This window comes from Lissotriton helveticus, chromosome 2_2 (assembly GCF_964261635.1).
Source record: "Lissotriton helveticus chromosome 2_2, aLisHel1.1, whole genome shotgun sequence".
Classification (NCBI taxonomy): domain Eukaryota; kingdom Metazoa; phylum Chordata; class Amphibia; order Caudata; family Salamandridae; genus Lissotriton; species Lissotriton helveticus.
In genome coordinates this window covers 78,379,531-78,397,770 of record NC_136060.1, presented here as the reverse complement: position 1 = coordinate 78,397,770, position 18,240 = coordinate 78,379,531, and the positions used below count along the sequence as shown (strand labels likewise).

The following is an 18,240-nucleotide window of genomic DNA, read 5'->3' as shown; positions in this document are numbered from 1 at the left end:
GATCCTCGTGTTTCAGTTCAAACTAAAACACGAGGATCACCCACGGTGCGGGTTATTATGCCATTGCTGATATTTTATCATTTATAGAAGTCTTCTGAATATTGAATTTTTTTAACTCTTGAACTGTACAAACATTGTATGAATGTCCGTAATATCACACTGTGAAGCCCTGAAGAAGTCTCTTTGGGAGACGAAACGTGTTGGCTATGGCTATGTCTCTTTGCCTTTGGAAAAATAAAGAAAATTCCTTTCAAGAAAAATAAAGAAAGATCACCTCAAGAAACACACACCTTGGTTTTGGAATTCTTTTGTGTGCTAACTATCTTAAAATTTGATGTGATATATTTATATTCTGCTGTATAGTGCTGAACCTTTTTGTATTTAATGTCATTGTAGGATTTGTTCCTAATTAAGGAGTATAAAGGGGAGTGCTCCTTGGTTCCTTGCACTACTTGATAACTTGAGACACTATTCATTTGTTGGGTGCGGTTTCTAATAGCCTCTTCCTTTTTGGCATACATACCGAACTAACGGTTCATGTGAGCCTGGTAGAGCTAGGGGCCATCCTTGCTCAACACAATGGCCATCTGAATGCTCAAAGACACATTGTGGTGTATGGCAGTTGACGCCTGTCTGAAACAGAACAAGCCTACTCTCAGTCGTAGCAGGAGACTCTGGCTGTGGTGTGGGCCTACAAACATTTTCATGTATTTGTTTATGGAAAATGATTCACCATCATCACAGCTCTCCAGGCGTGGCTTGCAATATTTGCAAACCCGAAGGCTAAGATGCCCCCACGCACCAAGAAGTAGAGATTAAGACTGCGAGAGTACCCCTATGTGATCGTGCACAAACTGAGAAGGATCAAAACTCAGCAGATTATTTTTCATGCGTCCTGCTATCTCATTACAGTTGGACCTTAAGGACAGTTGAAACATATCTCAAATGTATTGTGAGATCCAACACACCAGTGGCTCTGTATTTGGAACAAGTCATTACTGCCACCAATGTAGATAAATACATGACCCTCAATAAAGAACTTATTGCCACACACTAATGGATTAGAAGTAACTGGCTCCTTGCTCAAAATGTTGAGTATGCGTTAGCAGTCATCCAAGAAGGCATAATACGGCTTAATACTGCAAGGCTCGAGAATCATTATACCTGGAAGCCTAAGACAGCGAGTCGTCGAGCTTGTCCATGAAGGACTCCGTGGTATCATAGCCACCAAAAGTGCTTTACAATTTCAAGTGTGGTTCTCTCAGTTAGCTGAGCGAGCCGAGAATGAGTTGAAGGCATGCCATATTTGCAACTGCTTGTCCCTCAAAGGGGACTTAGCACCCAGTGATAATGTCTGACCTTCATGCCCATGCTTGGGACTTTGCAGTTGACTTGTTTGGCCGTTAGGTAGTCATAGACGAATATTCAAAGATGTAGCATATTGATGCAAAGCACTCTAGTACCCTCATGGTTCTGGGCAGACTCTGAAGATCAAGTACATAATATGCAGGGAGGTGTTAGGGGGTGGTTAATATGAAGGATGATGTAATGCGCAGTGTGTGAGTTCATGCTGAAGAATTAAGTAATGCTTGATAGAAGCTCCTGTGTGGAGTAATTCATCTGCATGCTCCTAGGCTGGGGAAGAAACCATAGCTGTAAAAGCTGGACCTTTGCTCATAACTGAAATGTTGCCCGGTTAACAGTCTAGTAATGGAGGAGAAGACAGTATTTTAATTTTTTTAAATAATATAGGGATTTAAGCTGGAAAGACCATTGACCAAGTTGAGTATTGGGACAGAACATTGATGAGTAACACTCTGATAACTGTGGGGGCATGGTCAAATGAATCAGTTTTGATGGTAATTGTGGGAATAATATGATTTTCTTTTTAGCTTGAAATTTCTTATCCTAAAGTATGGCCAGTGCTTCAGGCCTGTATGAATCTTCAAACACCATAGCATGTGCGTTAGTCTTTTTAGAAGTGATCCCTGTCTTTATTAGCTCTGCTGAAATTGAAAAAATCCATTAATATAAACCTCAATTAGAATGCTTATTACAAGTAGGAAACTTGTTTTCTTTCTGTCATACCTTATTTCAAAATATTTTGTCTTGAATTCCAGTTGGCTTTTAATAGCTGCTTTTGATATGCAACCAGCCATATTTCCAGAATTATTACCATTTATGAGTGCTATTCACAGGGCTTTTGGAACACATACCTGTATTATAACAATCCACACCACAGTTATATTGATTCTTTTTGACTTTATCTCTCTGTAGGTCCCTCTTTTGCCTTTCCTACCTGTGTTCAGCGTCCTCGTGAACGTCTACTTGATGGTGCAGTTAAGTGGGGATACATGGATTCGATTTAGCATCTGGATGGCACTGGGTATGACTTATTTTCATAAAGTAATCCTCCTGTAGATATACTTTCTCTCCCTCTCTGGTAATAGAGACCACTCCTGGAAATATCAGTGTATTTGTAATCAGTTTATTTTTCTATTCTTTTCTTCACAAAATAGCCAGTTTTTAGGCTTGTGAATACAGGGTGTCATGCATCTACTACTGTTGTTGGATGTGGAATATGTACTGGAATGCATATGTTGAAACCCAGACTAACACATTATATGGATGTTTAATTAGCAATGGATTATGTGGCAGTACAATGAAGAATTCGTCATAGGTCCTCAGTAGTCTCAGGCCATATAAAAATCTGTCAGCTAGTCATCCAGGGTACAGTAGCTTCACTATAGCCCACGGGTGTACCTAAAAGAGTTTTTCTTGATTTTTACATTCAAAACCTATGAATTAAAGTCCAAAGTGATGTGGGACCCAGGTAAAAATGAAGAATTCCTTAAGATATACAACTATTGAATACAAAATGAAGAAATACTATATTTTATTTTCATCTGGCATAGGTTACCAATAATGGCAAACCCATAATAGAAAATGCCATTATAACCAATATATAGGCTCAATCCTAATCCTTAGAAGTAATCTACTATTACCACAAAACTAACCCATAAGCTATCATTGACCCTTGAGCCTTATAGTAACCATTGTCCTAACCGTTACCCCAACTCTATCAGAAATCCTTACCCTCAGCATAATTCTTCTTCCACCTCTAGCCATAAATCCAACCTCATTTATAACCCTTACCCTAAACTTAAAGCCAACCCTAAGCCCCTTCAATTAAAAGTCAAATTGCATTTGAATACAAAATTGCAAATATATACAGTTTCAGTGTTTTGTATTGGTTGCATTATTACAAAGAAAATTAGCATTTCTACATTTTGGATGTGCCTCTATGATATTTCTTTTTATGGTCACCACTTAGATAATGCAGCTTTAGAAATGCATTCCTTTGGGGACACTAGGATACAAGTCATACAGAGCCAACCTCAGCTGTTAAAATTGTTCCTGGAGCATTACTTTATAGAGGAAAAATGTATTTGCATGGAGTTTCCCCCCAAGGTTTAAGACCTGTGTTTAGAAAACCCATAAGAAGGACTTGTGCGATGTTAAGAGTGTGGTGATACTGTTAATTAAAATGGTTGCTTGAGGTTCACTACTCTACTGTTAGCATACTTACACCTTGCTTTCTTTTACAAAGGTTTCATCATATACTTTGCATATGGAATCCGGCATAGTGTTGAAGGTCACCCAGACAGCAGCGAAGAGGATGATGTTGAGGATGAACACATGAACGGTCATTCAGAAGTGAAGAATAGTGCAAAAGTAGCAGATGAAGAAGACCTTTCAAAAGAAACTGATCACTTCATTTCAAACGAAGGAACGAGTGAATGCTAGTATCTTCAAAGTGCAGGGGGGCACGCTGAGCCGTGAAGAGCCTGTCATTGTTAGGTGGTGGACTAATGCACAGTTATTGTCATGTGTTTACTACCGATTGAGAACATGTTGTACTTTTGAATGCTAATAAGATGTTCCTAATATTGAGTTGGGGTTTGGCCAACTGTCTACTAACTGGCTTCTTGACAGACATTTCTGGACCGGTCTACGTAACGACTTTTATTAGTCAGTAGTTTTATTATACTTTTCCCCGAACAATAACATTAGTGGACAAGAAAGTCACTTTCTTGTGAATGCTGATATTGTTTTGTTTACAACACCTAAAGAAGATTTAATGTATGTCTTTAGGATGCGGTTAGACAGAACAACTTGACCTTGAAGTAAACCAGTTAGCACATATGAAATATTGGCATGGACTTATGGCGATATTTCTAATTCTCAGGTATAAAAAATCTGACCTTTTCCCAGATGTTTTAAATAGATTTTTTGCATATTTGTTTAATTGGAAATATTTCACAACAACAAATGCTGACTTAAATGTAGCATGTCATACCTTTCCTCCTCAATGTCAAAGAACCATTGGTTTCTTACTAGAAATGTTGACTGTGGAGCAAAGCCATAAGATGCTTTCCTAACCCTATTATGTTGTAAGCTCTAGCCAGTTCGAAGAGTCTACCACCGAGCTGAAGATTCAATTTAAAGGCAATGAATATATATAATATATTTTCACTTAATATGAAATTAGGAATCATTGAGTATCAATTGGTTAAAAACATAGTTGAATTATACGTTTTGAGAACTGTGATTGGGCACTAAATGTGTCTCCTAAATCATGGTTGTGCCAGCTTCCAGAGTTCATCAGGAGATGTGTGCAGCTAGCTGTCCCAAGTCAACCATTGGTGTATCTAGCAAAAATTCTGAATGTTTTGAATAAAGCCCACAAGGAAGGGCTTTGTTGGAATTTGAAAATAGCTGCTTCTTGTCATCACTAAAAAGTGTTTTGTGGAAAGTTGTTGCTTCCACCAAATTACAGTTACATCATATATAAACAAAGCATCCTTACTTTCATACAAAAATCTAAGAGATAAGTTACTTAATGTGCAATTATTACTGAAAACATTACTGTATAGCAACATGATTACAACTGTGAATGTGCACCTAAGCACTTGTGCCCCACTGAGTCAAACTATGGAATAATTTATTTTGTTCAAATATTGCATTTGTACCTCTTATGCACCTTGTCAACATCTCAAGGACTTCAAGAATCCCCAGGAAGCTTTGTTTTTAATTTCATAATTTATTGTCTCTGGAGAAATATTTTAACTGTGGGAAATTAATCCACATAGTCACCCTTAAATATTTCTCTGGGAGCTGTTTTACAGTGATTTGGTGTATACACTGCTTAACGCTCCAATACATCACCTCTGATGCAATAATAAAGACTACATTGTTACTTTTGATCATGGTAGCCAATTGGAAAAACAATTAACCACTTTTGGGGTCAATCTAAAGAAACAAAAATATTGAAGGGCACCTTGGCTGAAGTTACGTGCTCTATTCGATTCAAGAATGATAAACTAAGTGTGAGTCCTGCATGAATCTTTGTTAGGTTAAGTACCCACATACCTTTTTCAAAAAGTCCAGAGTGTTGTAAAGTTGAAAGGCACAAAGTGGCGACAAACACTCTACTATCAATAGTGTTCTAAACAGGGATAGCTCGAGGTTTTTTTTTGTCTAGATGATGATATATCATATCTTCCTGGCAAACCATAATATCTTTTATCTGTCATTAAAAGACAGAGATGGATGTTCCATGTGTCCTTGTGGGACATCATATATGACCACTGCTCGTAGAGGCAGGACTTGTCAGCACCACCTTTGCGTAGACAACAGCAGGTCCCTTTTAGAGTACAATTATGTGCTTCAACATTTTCATAAGGCATGGTGGTTTGATAATGTGCAGAGCCAGAAGTAGAATATGAATTAAGTATTTGCTATATGTTTCATGAAGTAAGTGTCCGCCAGTCATGGTTAAAGACGTTTGGTCGGATAGTTAAGTAGAGACCGAAGCTCTGTACTTTCAAGAACTATGCTGGCCTTCGGAAAGGTAATGAAATTTCACATGTGCAGTAGATGGGTGCAATATTAAAATTTTAGGCAACAATAATGTAACTTGAAAACCAAATGATATATTGACAGCAAACATATATTATAAAAACTAGCAAGTTAGGTCATCTCCAGTCACCAAAACGAAGTATCTATCTCAACCATTTGACTATATTCCCGTTGTATTACATACACAGCGGAGTCACAAAAAAATTAACCAATAAACCATGGAGATGCACTGTAGCCTTGCGGGCGCCAGTCAACATTTTCTGTCCAACACCCCCTGATGATGCTATTGTTACAGCTGTAGGTGTCCTGCTTTTGATACAATGAAGCATATAAGTCTAGTCTGAATTACCTTTTTTAATTGAAAACATTAAAAACTTTTATGGTTTCTGGTCAATAACTGTTGCTTCCCTTGTGTTCCAAATGTGTCAGATCAGGGAATGTGTTGGTTGCTAGGTTAAATCAATGCATTTTGCCTTTCCGGTACCTATTATTTTACTTATGAGTAAGAGGCCGGGTATATGGGAGTTATGAGTGGGTGCAAACTTTATGCAGTTCAGTTGCACAAGTGTTGCACTGGCACCAATCAAAATTATAGTGTATTCACAATGGTTTACATATCAGAATTTATTTAAAAGCTTGTAAATTTGCATTACATTATTGCACATTATAAGCTAATGTAACCATTGCCTCCAAGATAAAATGATAAAATAGGTTGTATTCTTAATTTTTTGCGATAGTGCCTTTGTGCTGTTAACTGCTAAACTTCTCCTCTGACAAGGAAGATGTTCAGAGTCAATTAGAAAACAGTTTGTGCGGAAACACCTGTGAAAATGTATGGCCTTGGTTGTGACAGATCTCAGCGGTAGCATCCCACGAGGATTGCTGTCCCAAATACCTCCCAGAGGGCAAGTGTGCCCTCATCCTAATGCCATCTCTGCAATATTTAAGGACAGGGAGTGCAATGGTTGCTGTCATAATTGAAATTGTTTTCTGTATGTGCCTTTCGAAAGTATATTCCATCTTTTACTGTGGCAAAACAGCATCCATGGCTTATTCTAATACTTGCCTGCTGCATCGGTCATTATAGCTGCAAAGGATGTTATAAAAAGAAATAATCTGACAGTTTAACTCAACCTCCAAGCGGAAAATAGAGCAAACCTGTTGATCAAGTGCAGGGTTAACCTGGGATAAACCTGCTTATCAAATGCAGGGTTATTCTGATATCCCTACGACCCCTGCCGAGCTACACTGATAAAAAACTAGGCACATGCTTTACCCAAGCTATCAGAGGCCAATTTATATAGATTGAACCAACATTTTTACCACCTGAAAAGTAGAATGCTGTCCTTTGTGATAACTGATCTGGGCAAAATCTTTTTGGCCCAGTAAGTCTGTGCCAAAACTAGAACAAACTTTAATTGGTTACAGTGCAGTCCATTCAATCCAAACATTTTGGTGTAAAACTGGACCGGCCACTGAAAACTCTGTAACAAAACCTTTGGTTATTAATTGTTATCTCAATGGGAGATTGTCCCCAAATTTCTCTTTTCAAAACAGATATTTTCACACCTCATGATAGAAATTCAGTACAAAACTAGACGATGGAAGGCATAACAGATGCATCTCACTGACAGAAAGAGCTGGGCGGACAGTGCTCATGTTACAATAAAAAACGCTGAGTATCAACGTAAATATTATCAACCCGGTGCATCTCTGGCACTTTTTAGGTCATTTGGACTGAATGTTAGCCCGTAGGCATGTGACTTAGAATCTGGAGCTGATGGATCATTCAAATCACAAACATATCTGATAATATAGGTTAATGACTGGATGGCTGAGAACTACCAGTGTGTAAACAGACCTGAAATCCTGCTCTTAGATCAATCTCTAGAAGTGCTGGTACCAAGCCCTTGGCCAACATCCTTGAGACCCCCTTTAAGATAATAAATTGGTTTACACTAATTCCAGGCACTGTTTAGCAAAACGTTGTCTTATACACTGCTGATAAATAAAAGAGCTAATAGTAAGTATAAAGATCACCTTCCAGCCAATCCACTGTGCCAGGGCTGGTAATTGTTGGCTCGAGGCAAAGGGATCGAGCATCATTACATTTGGAGCTACATGATATTACCATCACACTTCTCCTGTAAGCACAGAACTGAAGCAAGTCTTCTTACTAATAGGAAGTAAGCAGTGACGCCTGCTATTTATGGCATAGAGGAGTCATTCATGTCCCAGAGACCAAACTTTATAGGTAAAAGGCCCGATTACAAGTTGTACCATGCAAAGAGGCATGGGTGACCACCACTAGAATTACTATTTTTGAGTGGAACTTCTACCCCTGTACCAGGTTTTTTGGGCCCGGAGCAGGGACTAACATTCGGGTCTCAGAATTACCTGGACCTTTCTCACATATGTTGCTCTGATTCCAAGCTAACTTATGTGCAACAAAGCCTTCTTCTTTCAACAGGAGGACCTATGTGGAATAAGTAGATATACTGGGTGCGAGTTCACACCCAGTCAACTTGGAATCGAGAGTTGGTATTCCTCGTGAAGATACATCTCCGTCTGACTAATAATCGGCCCCTTGGTGGATGTGAAGACTGCACATAAAGAGCTGTTCCATCACATAACATTAGCACCTCAAACATATTGTGCTACTTGTCTTTATCTTTTAGATAACCACATTCTGCCTGTTGTCTTCATTTATAGACATGAATTGTCTGCATTGTGTACCCATATGTGTGCTATGTAAAGTTCCTTTTTACCATGATATCATACATGTGAATTCAATCTCAGATTGTTTGGACTGACCATGTGGAGGATTTTCCTGACCTATTGTCTCTCTTTCCTTCTCTACACCTATCGTTTGCTGTATCCTGTCTGAGTAGCTTTTATATTTGCTGTAAGGATATGACTTGTCCTCAGGTCACCACCTGCTAAGTCATAAGTGCAAACAAAAACAATGTCAAGTGCCTGTTATTTTATTCTATGAATATTCTTAGGTATCATGAATTACTAATTTTAACCTACAGTATTTACTATTATATTTGTAATAGTTGGTGTGTGTGTGTGGTAACATAGGTTCCTAATTAATGCATTGACAATTGTTGGGTGCAAAATGTTCATTCACGCAATTTAAATAGTTCAACTGTAATTGTGTAATTGTTAAGGGTTCTCAATGTTACCTGCTACCGTTGAATAGCTATGTACATAGTATACATAATAGAAAATATAGGACTGGTGCCATAGGGTTAATTAATTTTCTTTTTGCTTTTCCTACTTAGAGTATTGCAATCTCACTGTTTTTAACGTAACGTTTTACTGTAAATAGAAATGACACCAGCTTTCATTCATGTAAGGAACTTTGGTCTAGTACATGATAGTTTTATATGTTTTACTTACACTGTGAATGTCATCACATCTTGAAGGCAGACCCAAAATGATAAATGGTGGAGTAAGCTGAGAATTGGGTGTCGTCAAATTAGAGTCGTTTATATGTGTTGTTATTGGCTGAGAGACGAAACAGGGTGAGCAGTAGACAAAATAAACCCAGTAGTTAAATGAAGGACCCTAGCCTTGACTTGAAGTTTATGGGTCTTCAACTCATGCATTCACAAATGATGTGCCTGGTGCTTTGCTTCTCGTGAGAATGGTGGAAGCCTAACATCTCTTAAGTAGTTGTTCTCCTGAACTGGGTAGGCTAGAAACTTTGACCATCCATTTCAGCCATTTTCATATCAGAAGACCTATGTTTAATTTTTGAATCATTGCACAGTCACCATTCTAAATAAATACACCCCTCGATCCCTCTCCGAGCATGCCTGTAAGTGCCTCATGGCTGTCAACAAAAATGCTAAATTAAGAGAAGAGCATATGCCAGGTCAATTAATGTGAAGGTTCACCATTCAGCATCTTGTGGAATTTTGTATGTTTCACTCACCATTTAGTGCTGTTTCATTTTAACTGAACATCTAGCTCCAGGGATTCTCATCCACTTAGTAAGTATCATCATTTGATTCCCCTGCATACCTCCCAGCCAATCCCAGCGTGTCTCCAACACTGATAAAGACAAGGGTGATACAAGATGTAAAGCAAGCTGTATCCATAGGACTTTACCAACATATCTGCACACAGTGATGCAATGTTGTGTGACTTGAACATTGTTAATACATGTAAATTTTTGATACTCGTCAGTTACTCGATTTACTTTTAAGTCTCAACACCTGCTTGTACCAAGGCTAGTTTCTCAGAGACTGTTAATATTTACTAGTGAACCTTCCCTCCGTTCAGTGGTGTTTCCATCCACAGAGAACCATTTTGGTTTCTCTATATCTAGTCTTAAGTGTATTCTAGGGCGTTGCCTTTTGGGAGCCAAATTAGACCCATATTGTACAGTCTGGAAACAAAGCTGCTCAGGTGTATAGTTGTTTTACGTATGTAACTTTTTGAGGCCTACTATTTTCTTATGTCAGTAGGTTGCCAAAAACTCAAATTGCTTTTTGTAACAAAATTGTCTGGCTTTCAGTTTTTGGGTTTGTAAAAGCGTTAAGTATGTTTTCGTGTTTCAGTTTCACGTCAATTTATATGTTGATTGTCTTAATTACGAAAAGCGTGTTTTCTTCCGCACTGTATAATACATTGATGGGTGGTAATGTGACAAAGTGTTGGCTGCTCACATAGCCAAGTCTGCAGTATGACACAGATTAACACAGATCTTTCAATCTCGTGTTTGAATGTACATTTATGTATTAAGTGCATACATCCGAATTGCAGATTCAATAAATGCTCCCAACACTGTAATTTCTTTGTTGTTCCGAATCTGTAATTAATGATTTTTGCTGCTTCCTTGCTCATTGTAAAATATGCTTCTTTGTATTGCAATCATGCACCATTCTGTATTTTTTAAATAAAGTAAGAAATTGTGTAGGATACAAGTTTTGATTTTTAACCATATAATTTTGTAATCGTATCTAAAGATCTTCACAAAGCAATTATTAATGTCAAAGACCTGCGAAAGACACATTTCCTTCCATGGTTTGCACATATTTCTGATTTAAGTTGGATTCACAAAAATTCCCAGGAGCAAGCATGGAGGGGAACACAAATTATAGACTTATATGTGCATGCCTACTTCATAACAACAACTCCACAGTATTATCAGATAATCTGAAGAATCGCATGCAACTTTTTTTTATTCAGTTTTAGGAAACTTTATTTGTAATAGGTCAATGAGATACGAAGGTGTTTGAGTGGTTTCACACCTGGGGGCATATTTATGAATTTAGTGGCACAGGCCAGCGCAGCAAGTCACCTTACTGCGCTGCCCTGCATCACAGGGAAATGGCTGTAATGCACCATTTTGTATCCAAAACAGCATATTCCTGTCTTTTTCCCTTGCACTGGCATCGTTTTGGCATCTTAGTACCAATGCAAGCACCCTTGCACCACAGTGTAGGGGTACCTTCCTATACACAAACAATCCTGGGAGTCTTTTTCCTCTTTCTATGTGTGCTGCAGAATACAGTACACATAGAAAGAATAAGTAACATGGAAAAAAAAAATTTCTTTCTCCTTATTGGTCTTCACCTGGGGAGGGGTATTTTTGGGCTTATTCCCAGATTAACAAGGTCTCGTAAACCTAGGAATGCGTCCCATACCATGGGAGTTGTGTGGGAACACCCATGCAATGCAAATTGAACACCTACCCAGGGCAGAGTAACTCAACACAGGAAGTTGTTTTACTCCAGATTTTTTTAACCACTCAAAAAAAGTGGCTTTGCGTGGCCTCAAAATCTGATTTAAGGTTTGCGTCAATCTTGCACCACGTCACAAAGAGCGACGCAAGTCGGGTCATAAATATGACCCTTAGTTTACATACTTACTTCAGGTTTTTGGCATTAACAGCCTCATTTAGAATTGTGCATTCAATGTAAAAGCCTTCAATTTCTGGATGAAATGTTAAATGTAGAAGATAATTCACTGGTTGAATTTGCTCTATACATGGATACTGTAGTGAAAGAATTCCATTGATGTATTCAACTTCAAATGTAGTTTGTAGTCCATAAATTAATGGTTTTCAGTTACCATACAAATCTAGATCATGCCATAAATAATGTCATGTGAAATATCCACAAACAAAATTATGAGTCGGCAAATCAGAAATTACAATATTTAATGATTTGCATTTTCTGAATTACAAAGCATCGACATTAACAAAGAATAATTTCCTAATATATGCTATTTCTAAAAGAGTACTCCCATTTTCAATTTGTTGTTCTTTGCAAATTGTCACAAATTCAGAAGTTCACAATGGCAGTGAATGATGACATCAGAGACCCAGGAAGTTTGTCAGAGACATTAATTTAAAGTCTGAGAGAGGAGCATATGTTTCTATTTCTTCTCTGTGTTCTGTGCAACAGAATGACAAGCCAGGAGCCGCGGGAGGGAATAAAAGAAAATACCTGTGATAAATAATTCGAAATTTAGGGGAAGAACGTTTTTAGCCAAAAATGAGAAATTATTTGAAAGATCTCACTAACAATTTCAGTGTCATTAAAAAAATGTAGGGTATTATACGTGGTAAAAATAATGCAATGGGGTCACCAACAGGAGTAAGGAAACATTGGTAAAATCTAAGAACCAGGGCAAAGGGAAGACTTTCCAGCAGGAGGATGCAGCAACAGGTGGGAGACCCAGCACAGAAGCATCACCATCTGAAATGAACCAATTAATTGAATACAATTTACAACCAGAGGCAGTATCTGGAGTATCTAATTGACACATCATTTTCAACACACTAATCAAAAGGTATGTTTAATCAACATATTTATTGTTCCCAAATATAATTTATATTTACAAAATGTGCACATAAATAATTATGTCTAAAGAACTGTTAATCACACTTTGTGTTCAATGTTACTTAGTGCACGACCATTCATTATGGTAAACTTAATCTAATTGGTACTATAGAAGAAATCTCCACAATTTTAAGAAAAACCTTAATTTCTTATAGGAAAAAAAATATATATATATATAATATATATATATATATACACATATATATATATATATATATATATATATATATATATATATATATATATATATATATATATATGTGAAACAACGGAATTCCAGTAAGTCCAACAGAATTCAGACGAGCCCATAATCCTTTTTAGATGTTTATTTCGGCACAGCAAGCGATCGAGGATAACGCGTTTCGAACAACCCTGGTTGTTCTTGGTCACATGACCCGCGTTCCTCACACACCACCTTTTAAAGGTGTATCCACGTTTTTTTGTCATGACACAAACAAAAATATAAATGGTACAAGTTAATAATCCTGATTTCTCTAATGAAATTCGTGGGGGAAAAAAAAAATATATATATATATGGCGCTCAGTCTTTTCTTTCCGATTCAAAAGAAATGCACAGCACTCAAGGAGGTCGTGGTAACCACAAATGATTTATTTTGCGGGGGACTTGCACAGGCGTGTTTCGGCGTGCTGCCTTCGTCAGTGTGTGTAACACTTCAACATTCGACATGTTAATAAAGTTTTTCATGAACATAGGCATCAACAAAGGACTCAACCCTCCTAGAGTCACAATGGGCGCCATTTTGGAATGTATATACAAAACCATTAGGTACGTGCAAAGCACTTATTCTGCCCACCAATGGGCTATAGTCCATGGACAGGGGGGTATTAATTATATAAAAAAAAAGTTTAAATGTTCAACAATAATAAAGCCGTGGATCGGCTAGTGTCCTCTGTTAATCGATCCCGTCATGATTACTCTACTATGACAAAATACACATGTATTACACCGAGTCAATAAAAAGTTCATCAAATTCCATCATTCAAAGGATTAATGTATATGGCAGTTCAAATCCAAACCTATAATAAATCAATTGATTCAAATTTAAAGATTAAAAATTCATCAATCGAATGTTATAGAAAAAACAGAAACATCTTAACTTAAGTGGCAAATTCACATACGTGATCATGGCGAACTTCCGATCAAGAATTACAAATCACAGATCGAAAATCACAATTTACAATTTACAGCAGATATTTCGGAGATAGGCTTAAATTCATTGATTGTAAGTTCCGTATTGGTGCATCTGGCTTTCCATATGTTGCAACCAATACGTTGGCATTCCTATTTGTTCTCAAATTACAGCTTTACTTTCCCAAATGGAACGCCATCTCCTCCCCACTATTTAGACCCCTTGGATACTTGGTAGAGAGGTCTATAATATACCTCGACTCCAATCTACGGAGTCGTCTTAAGCGGTCACCGCCCCTGGCATTAGGTGGAACAATGTCCAAACCAAAATATTGCAGTTTATTTCGGTCCCGACCGTGTACCTCAGCAAAGTGGCGGGCCACCGGATAGGCTGGGATCCGCCTTGTCGATGGCCCTGAGATGTTCTAATATCCTCAATTTCAGTTCCTTGATTGTGCTACCAATGTAGCGTAGGCCACAGGGGCAGAGCAAGCAATAGACTGCATATTGAGTGCTGCAGGTGATAAACTTTTTAATGTATATTTTCTTCCCTGTCTCGGGTATCATATACGATAGGACCCTTTTACTGCCCGCACAGGCCTTGCAGCGACCACAAGGATAAAACCCTTTCTGTTCTTTAAGGGTGTTGGTCTTCGATATAGGTCTCTCCAGGTGACTGGTGACAAGCATGTCTCCTAGTGACCTTGCTTTGCTGAAGGTTAATAATGGATAAGCAGGTAAATCTTCCTTCAGCACATTATCCGTTTGCAGGATATGCCAGTTTTTTTTAAAGCATAGCTCTGAGGTCGTTGGCCCCGGATGAGTAGGGAGTGATCAGCCTGAATTTCCCTTTACTTGTGGCTTCATCCTTTTCACGGCCCCCCCTTGTGGGTTTGGCAGTGAATAAAGTCCCTCTTGGAATCTTTCTCACCTTCCTCAATGTTCTTTGCAGTAGTTCCCCACCATACCCCCTAATTGCGAAGCGTGATAGGCACTCCGAGTCAGCCGCCTCAAAGTCTGATTCCCTGGAGCAATTTCTTCGGAGCCTTAATAGTTCCCCATAGGGAATGCTCCTAATTAGCTGGGGGGGGGTGGCTGCTGCTGGCAAAGAGTGTTGAATTGCACGCAGTCTCCTTTCTGTACAATGCAGTGTGTAGTTGTTCTCCTTCTATGAACACTCTCAGGTCCAAGTACTCCGCTGCCACCGGACTAATTGAACCCAAGAACTGCAGGTTAAGGTTGTTGTCATTCAATACCCTGAAGTATTCCTCTGCTGTGTTCATCCCACCGTTCCAGACAATAAATAAATCGTCGATGTAACGATGCCAACACACTGTCTCCCCCTTGTCGTGCCCAACCATGCAGCTCCTGGGCACCTGCTCCTCCCACCAGCCCACGAACAAGTTTGCGTAGCTGGGAGCAAAGCAGGTGCCCATCGCAGTACCTGACCTCTGTAGATACAACTGGTCTTCAAATAGAAAAATATTATGGGTTAGACAAAACTCAACAAATTCAAGGATCATTGCATTATGCCTCGCAAATCGCATTTGGCGTTGGTCTAGGAAATGCCGGATCGCTTCCAGGCCGTGTTTGTGTTCAATACAGGTATATAAGCTGGTAATATCCAGCACCAACAGCAGAGAGTGTGAGTCCCATTTCAAATCTTGGATCTTCATCAAAAAGTCCTTGGTGTCCTTAATATAAGATTCCAATTTCAACACCAAGGGAAACAAAATGTTGTCTACAAATCGGGACATATTCTCAGGTAAACTGCCGATGGAGGAAATGATAGGACAGCCTGGTGGACGGTCTCTATTTTTATGCAACTTGGGAAGGTGATAAAAAGTAGGGATCATAGGGCAGTTGTTCCGCAAAAACAAATGTTCATCTTTGCCCAGCATCTGAAGATTATACCATTTATGGATAAGTGTGTCATATTCCATAATGCTCTGTTGGTATAGTTCAGAGGTACATTTCATGTAAAACTTCACTTCAGAAAGTTGCCTCAGTGCTTCGCTTCTATAATGATCCCTACTCATAAGAACCACATTCCCCCCTTTAATCGAGGGTTTCACCACAATGTTTTTGTCATTCATTATGTTGTTTAGTGCCAATTTTTGTTGGTCTGTGATATTGTTCCTATGGATTTGGTGGTCCGCTTTTCTATATTGCATGAGGTCGTTGTTCATTGCCTCAGTGAATACATCCACGGCGTCCCATGGTGACTGGGGAACAAAGACGGAGGTGGGTTTGAACCCACTTTCCTCCCTCTGCTGTTCTACTCCTTGTAGTTCTGCTTGTTGTGCAGTATTCAGTTGGCCCATATTAGATGCCTGTTCCATTTGTAAGTCCTCAAGGGTCTCCACTATAGATATATCCCTACTGCTAAGAGCATCAGTTGCAGTCATCCTTGCTCCTTTCTTGCTTTGATCTTTCACATGCGGGCGCAGTTTAAAATATTTGTGGAGTTTCAGCTTTCTAGTAAAGCGGAACAAATCAATTCGTGTTTGCGTATATTCTAGTTCATTGTTAGGGCAGAATGTCTGTCCCAGGCTAAGTATTTCGGTTTCTGGATCTGTTAATTCTTTGCCTGTGAGATTCACGACTGTAAGGTTAACTGGGTCTCCAGAACCGTCGCACATTGCTGTTATTGCTTCTTGTTGGTGTTGCGAATGGTCCAACGGGAGGCTCTTGCTCCTCCTCTGCCTCCATTTGCCGCCCCCTGACCTCCTTGTCCTCCTGGTTCTCCCGAGCCCCCCGCTCCCGTGTCCGGTGGTTTGTTCTTTCTGTCGCAAAGCCAAGAATTCCTGATTATTTCGAATTCCTCTTGAAAAGGGATTCTTCAGGTTTTACCGGCTTGGACAGCTCTACTTTTCCCTTGACCTCCTGGGTCAAATTGATCGTCACTGGACTCTTTTTCGGTTACATTAGACTCCGAGGTGACCACTTCGGCTGTTGATGTTACACCCGCACTAGCACCGGTACCTCTTTGGAGAGCCTTCCGAGGAGCATCAAATTTCTTCGCGTATGTCAGTACGCGGCCTGTCAGGTAATCGTTCGCATCACATTCATATTTCTCCTGCTTACGAAACCTTATCTTCTGCTCATATTTCATGAGCCGGGCTTTCATTTGATCTTTCATTTGTGATATTAAAGTTATTTGTCCCGGATCCGTCTCCTTTTCCAGCTCTTCATCGATCAATTTGATCGCGGCCAGCGCCTTCTTTCTATCACTCCAGGCGTACTTGACCAAGATTTTGAGGGTCCCTTCACAATAGGCTGCTGTGTGCTCAAACCAGTCCGTTAATAACTGCGGGTCCGGATGTTCGTAGGACGGCACCGTATGGACCCTTAAGCCTCTGGGCACCCTTTCTTCCTCCACGTAGTTTGTCAGGCTAGTTGCCTCTCACCATTTCCGTACTTCACGTTCATGAAGTCTCTCCAACTTTGTCATGGTCTCTTTAAATTTGTTATTTTGCGGCTCTGCCACTGACGTTGTCTCCGACGGATTTTCCCACCGTTTAAACATGTCCTTCGCCGCCGTATGGCACTCGGTGTCTGAAAACATGACGATATGTCTTGGTGTCCCACGCTGCGTTTGTAGCCGCAGCTGAGACCAATGCAATCCCCCGCTTGCTGGTACCACTCCCCTCCTTAGTCGCCCTGCCGCTATAACCCGCTATGTCAGCAAAGATTTGCGAAATGGGGGCAAGTGGGTGCTCACCGAGAAGGCGTCTTCCTTGGGAGGCTCCCGGACACTCCGGTTACTCCTTCGTACTTCGTCCTCTCTGGCCAGCTAGATCCTCCCCCAGCGGTGGCGGCGGTGCGCAGTTGTGTCCTTAGGAAACGCTCCTCACCCACGAAGAATATATATATGTGTGTGTGTATATATATGTATATGTATATGTATATAATACATTTATTATAAAACATCGTAATATTAAGAACCAAATAATGTGTCCCCAAACAGAGCCACCTAACAGGTGAAAGAGACAGACAGTTGAGGAACCATCAGAGGTTGAAGGCCTTACTAAGCTATTTCTGTGCCAATATCAATTGAAAATTTATGAACCACTAGAGGAGAAGACATTATTAAAGAAATTGAATTATTATTATTTTTATTAATAATTTTTGAAACACACAAAATCACGGAATAGAGACCGGAAACAACTAAGATTATATGTCCAATAGAAAATGAGAACAAGGCTTAAACTAAGTATACACCCAGAGGAGCAGAAAACTGATCGGCAACCCAAATTAGGATTCTTTGTATATAATGCAAAAATAAAATACACATATATGCAGAAG

The 18,240-nt window shown here is 39.4% G+C and overlaps 1 protein-coding gene across 7 annotated transcripts in view; it reads left to right on the top strand.

Annotated features, from left to right (window-relative positions):
• Positions 1-18,240, top strand: part of SLC7A2 (solute carrier family 7 member 2) — a 641,379-nt gene that overhangs the window by 568,097 nt on the left and 55,042 nt on the right. For 6 of the 7 annotated variants that reach the window (XM_078678124.1, XM_078678123.1, XM_078678118.1 and 3 more), the window contains 2 exons: positions 2,278-2,386; positions 3,611-10,859. The exons of the other annotated variant lie outside the window; for it this stretch is intronic. In XM_078678124.1, coding sequence (XP_078534250.1) covers positions 2,278-2,386; positions 3,611-3,807 — 306 coding nt within the window. In that variant the 3' untranslated portion in view covers positions 3,808-10,859. Of the gene's footprint in view, positions 1-2,277; positions 2,387-3,610; positions 10,860-18,240 lie in introns of those variants that run through there. 7 annotated transcript variants of the gene reach the window in all.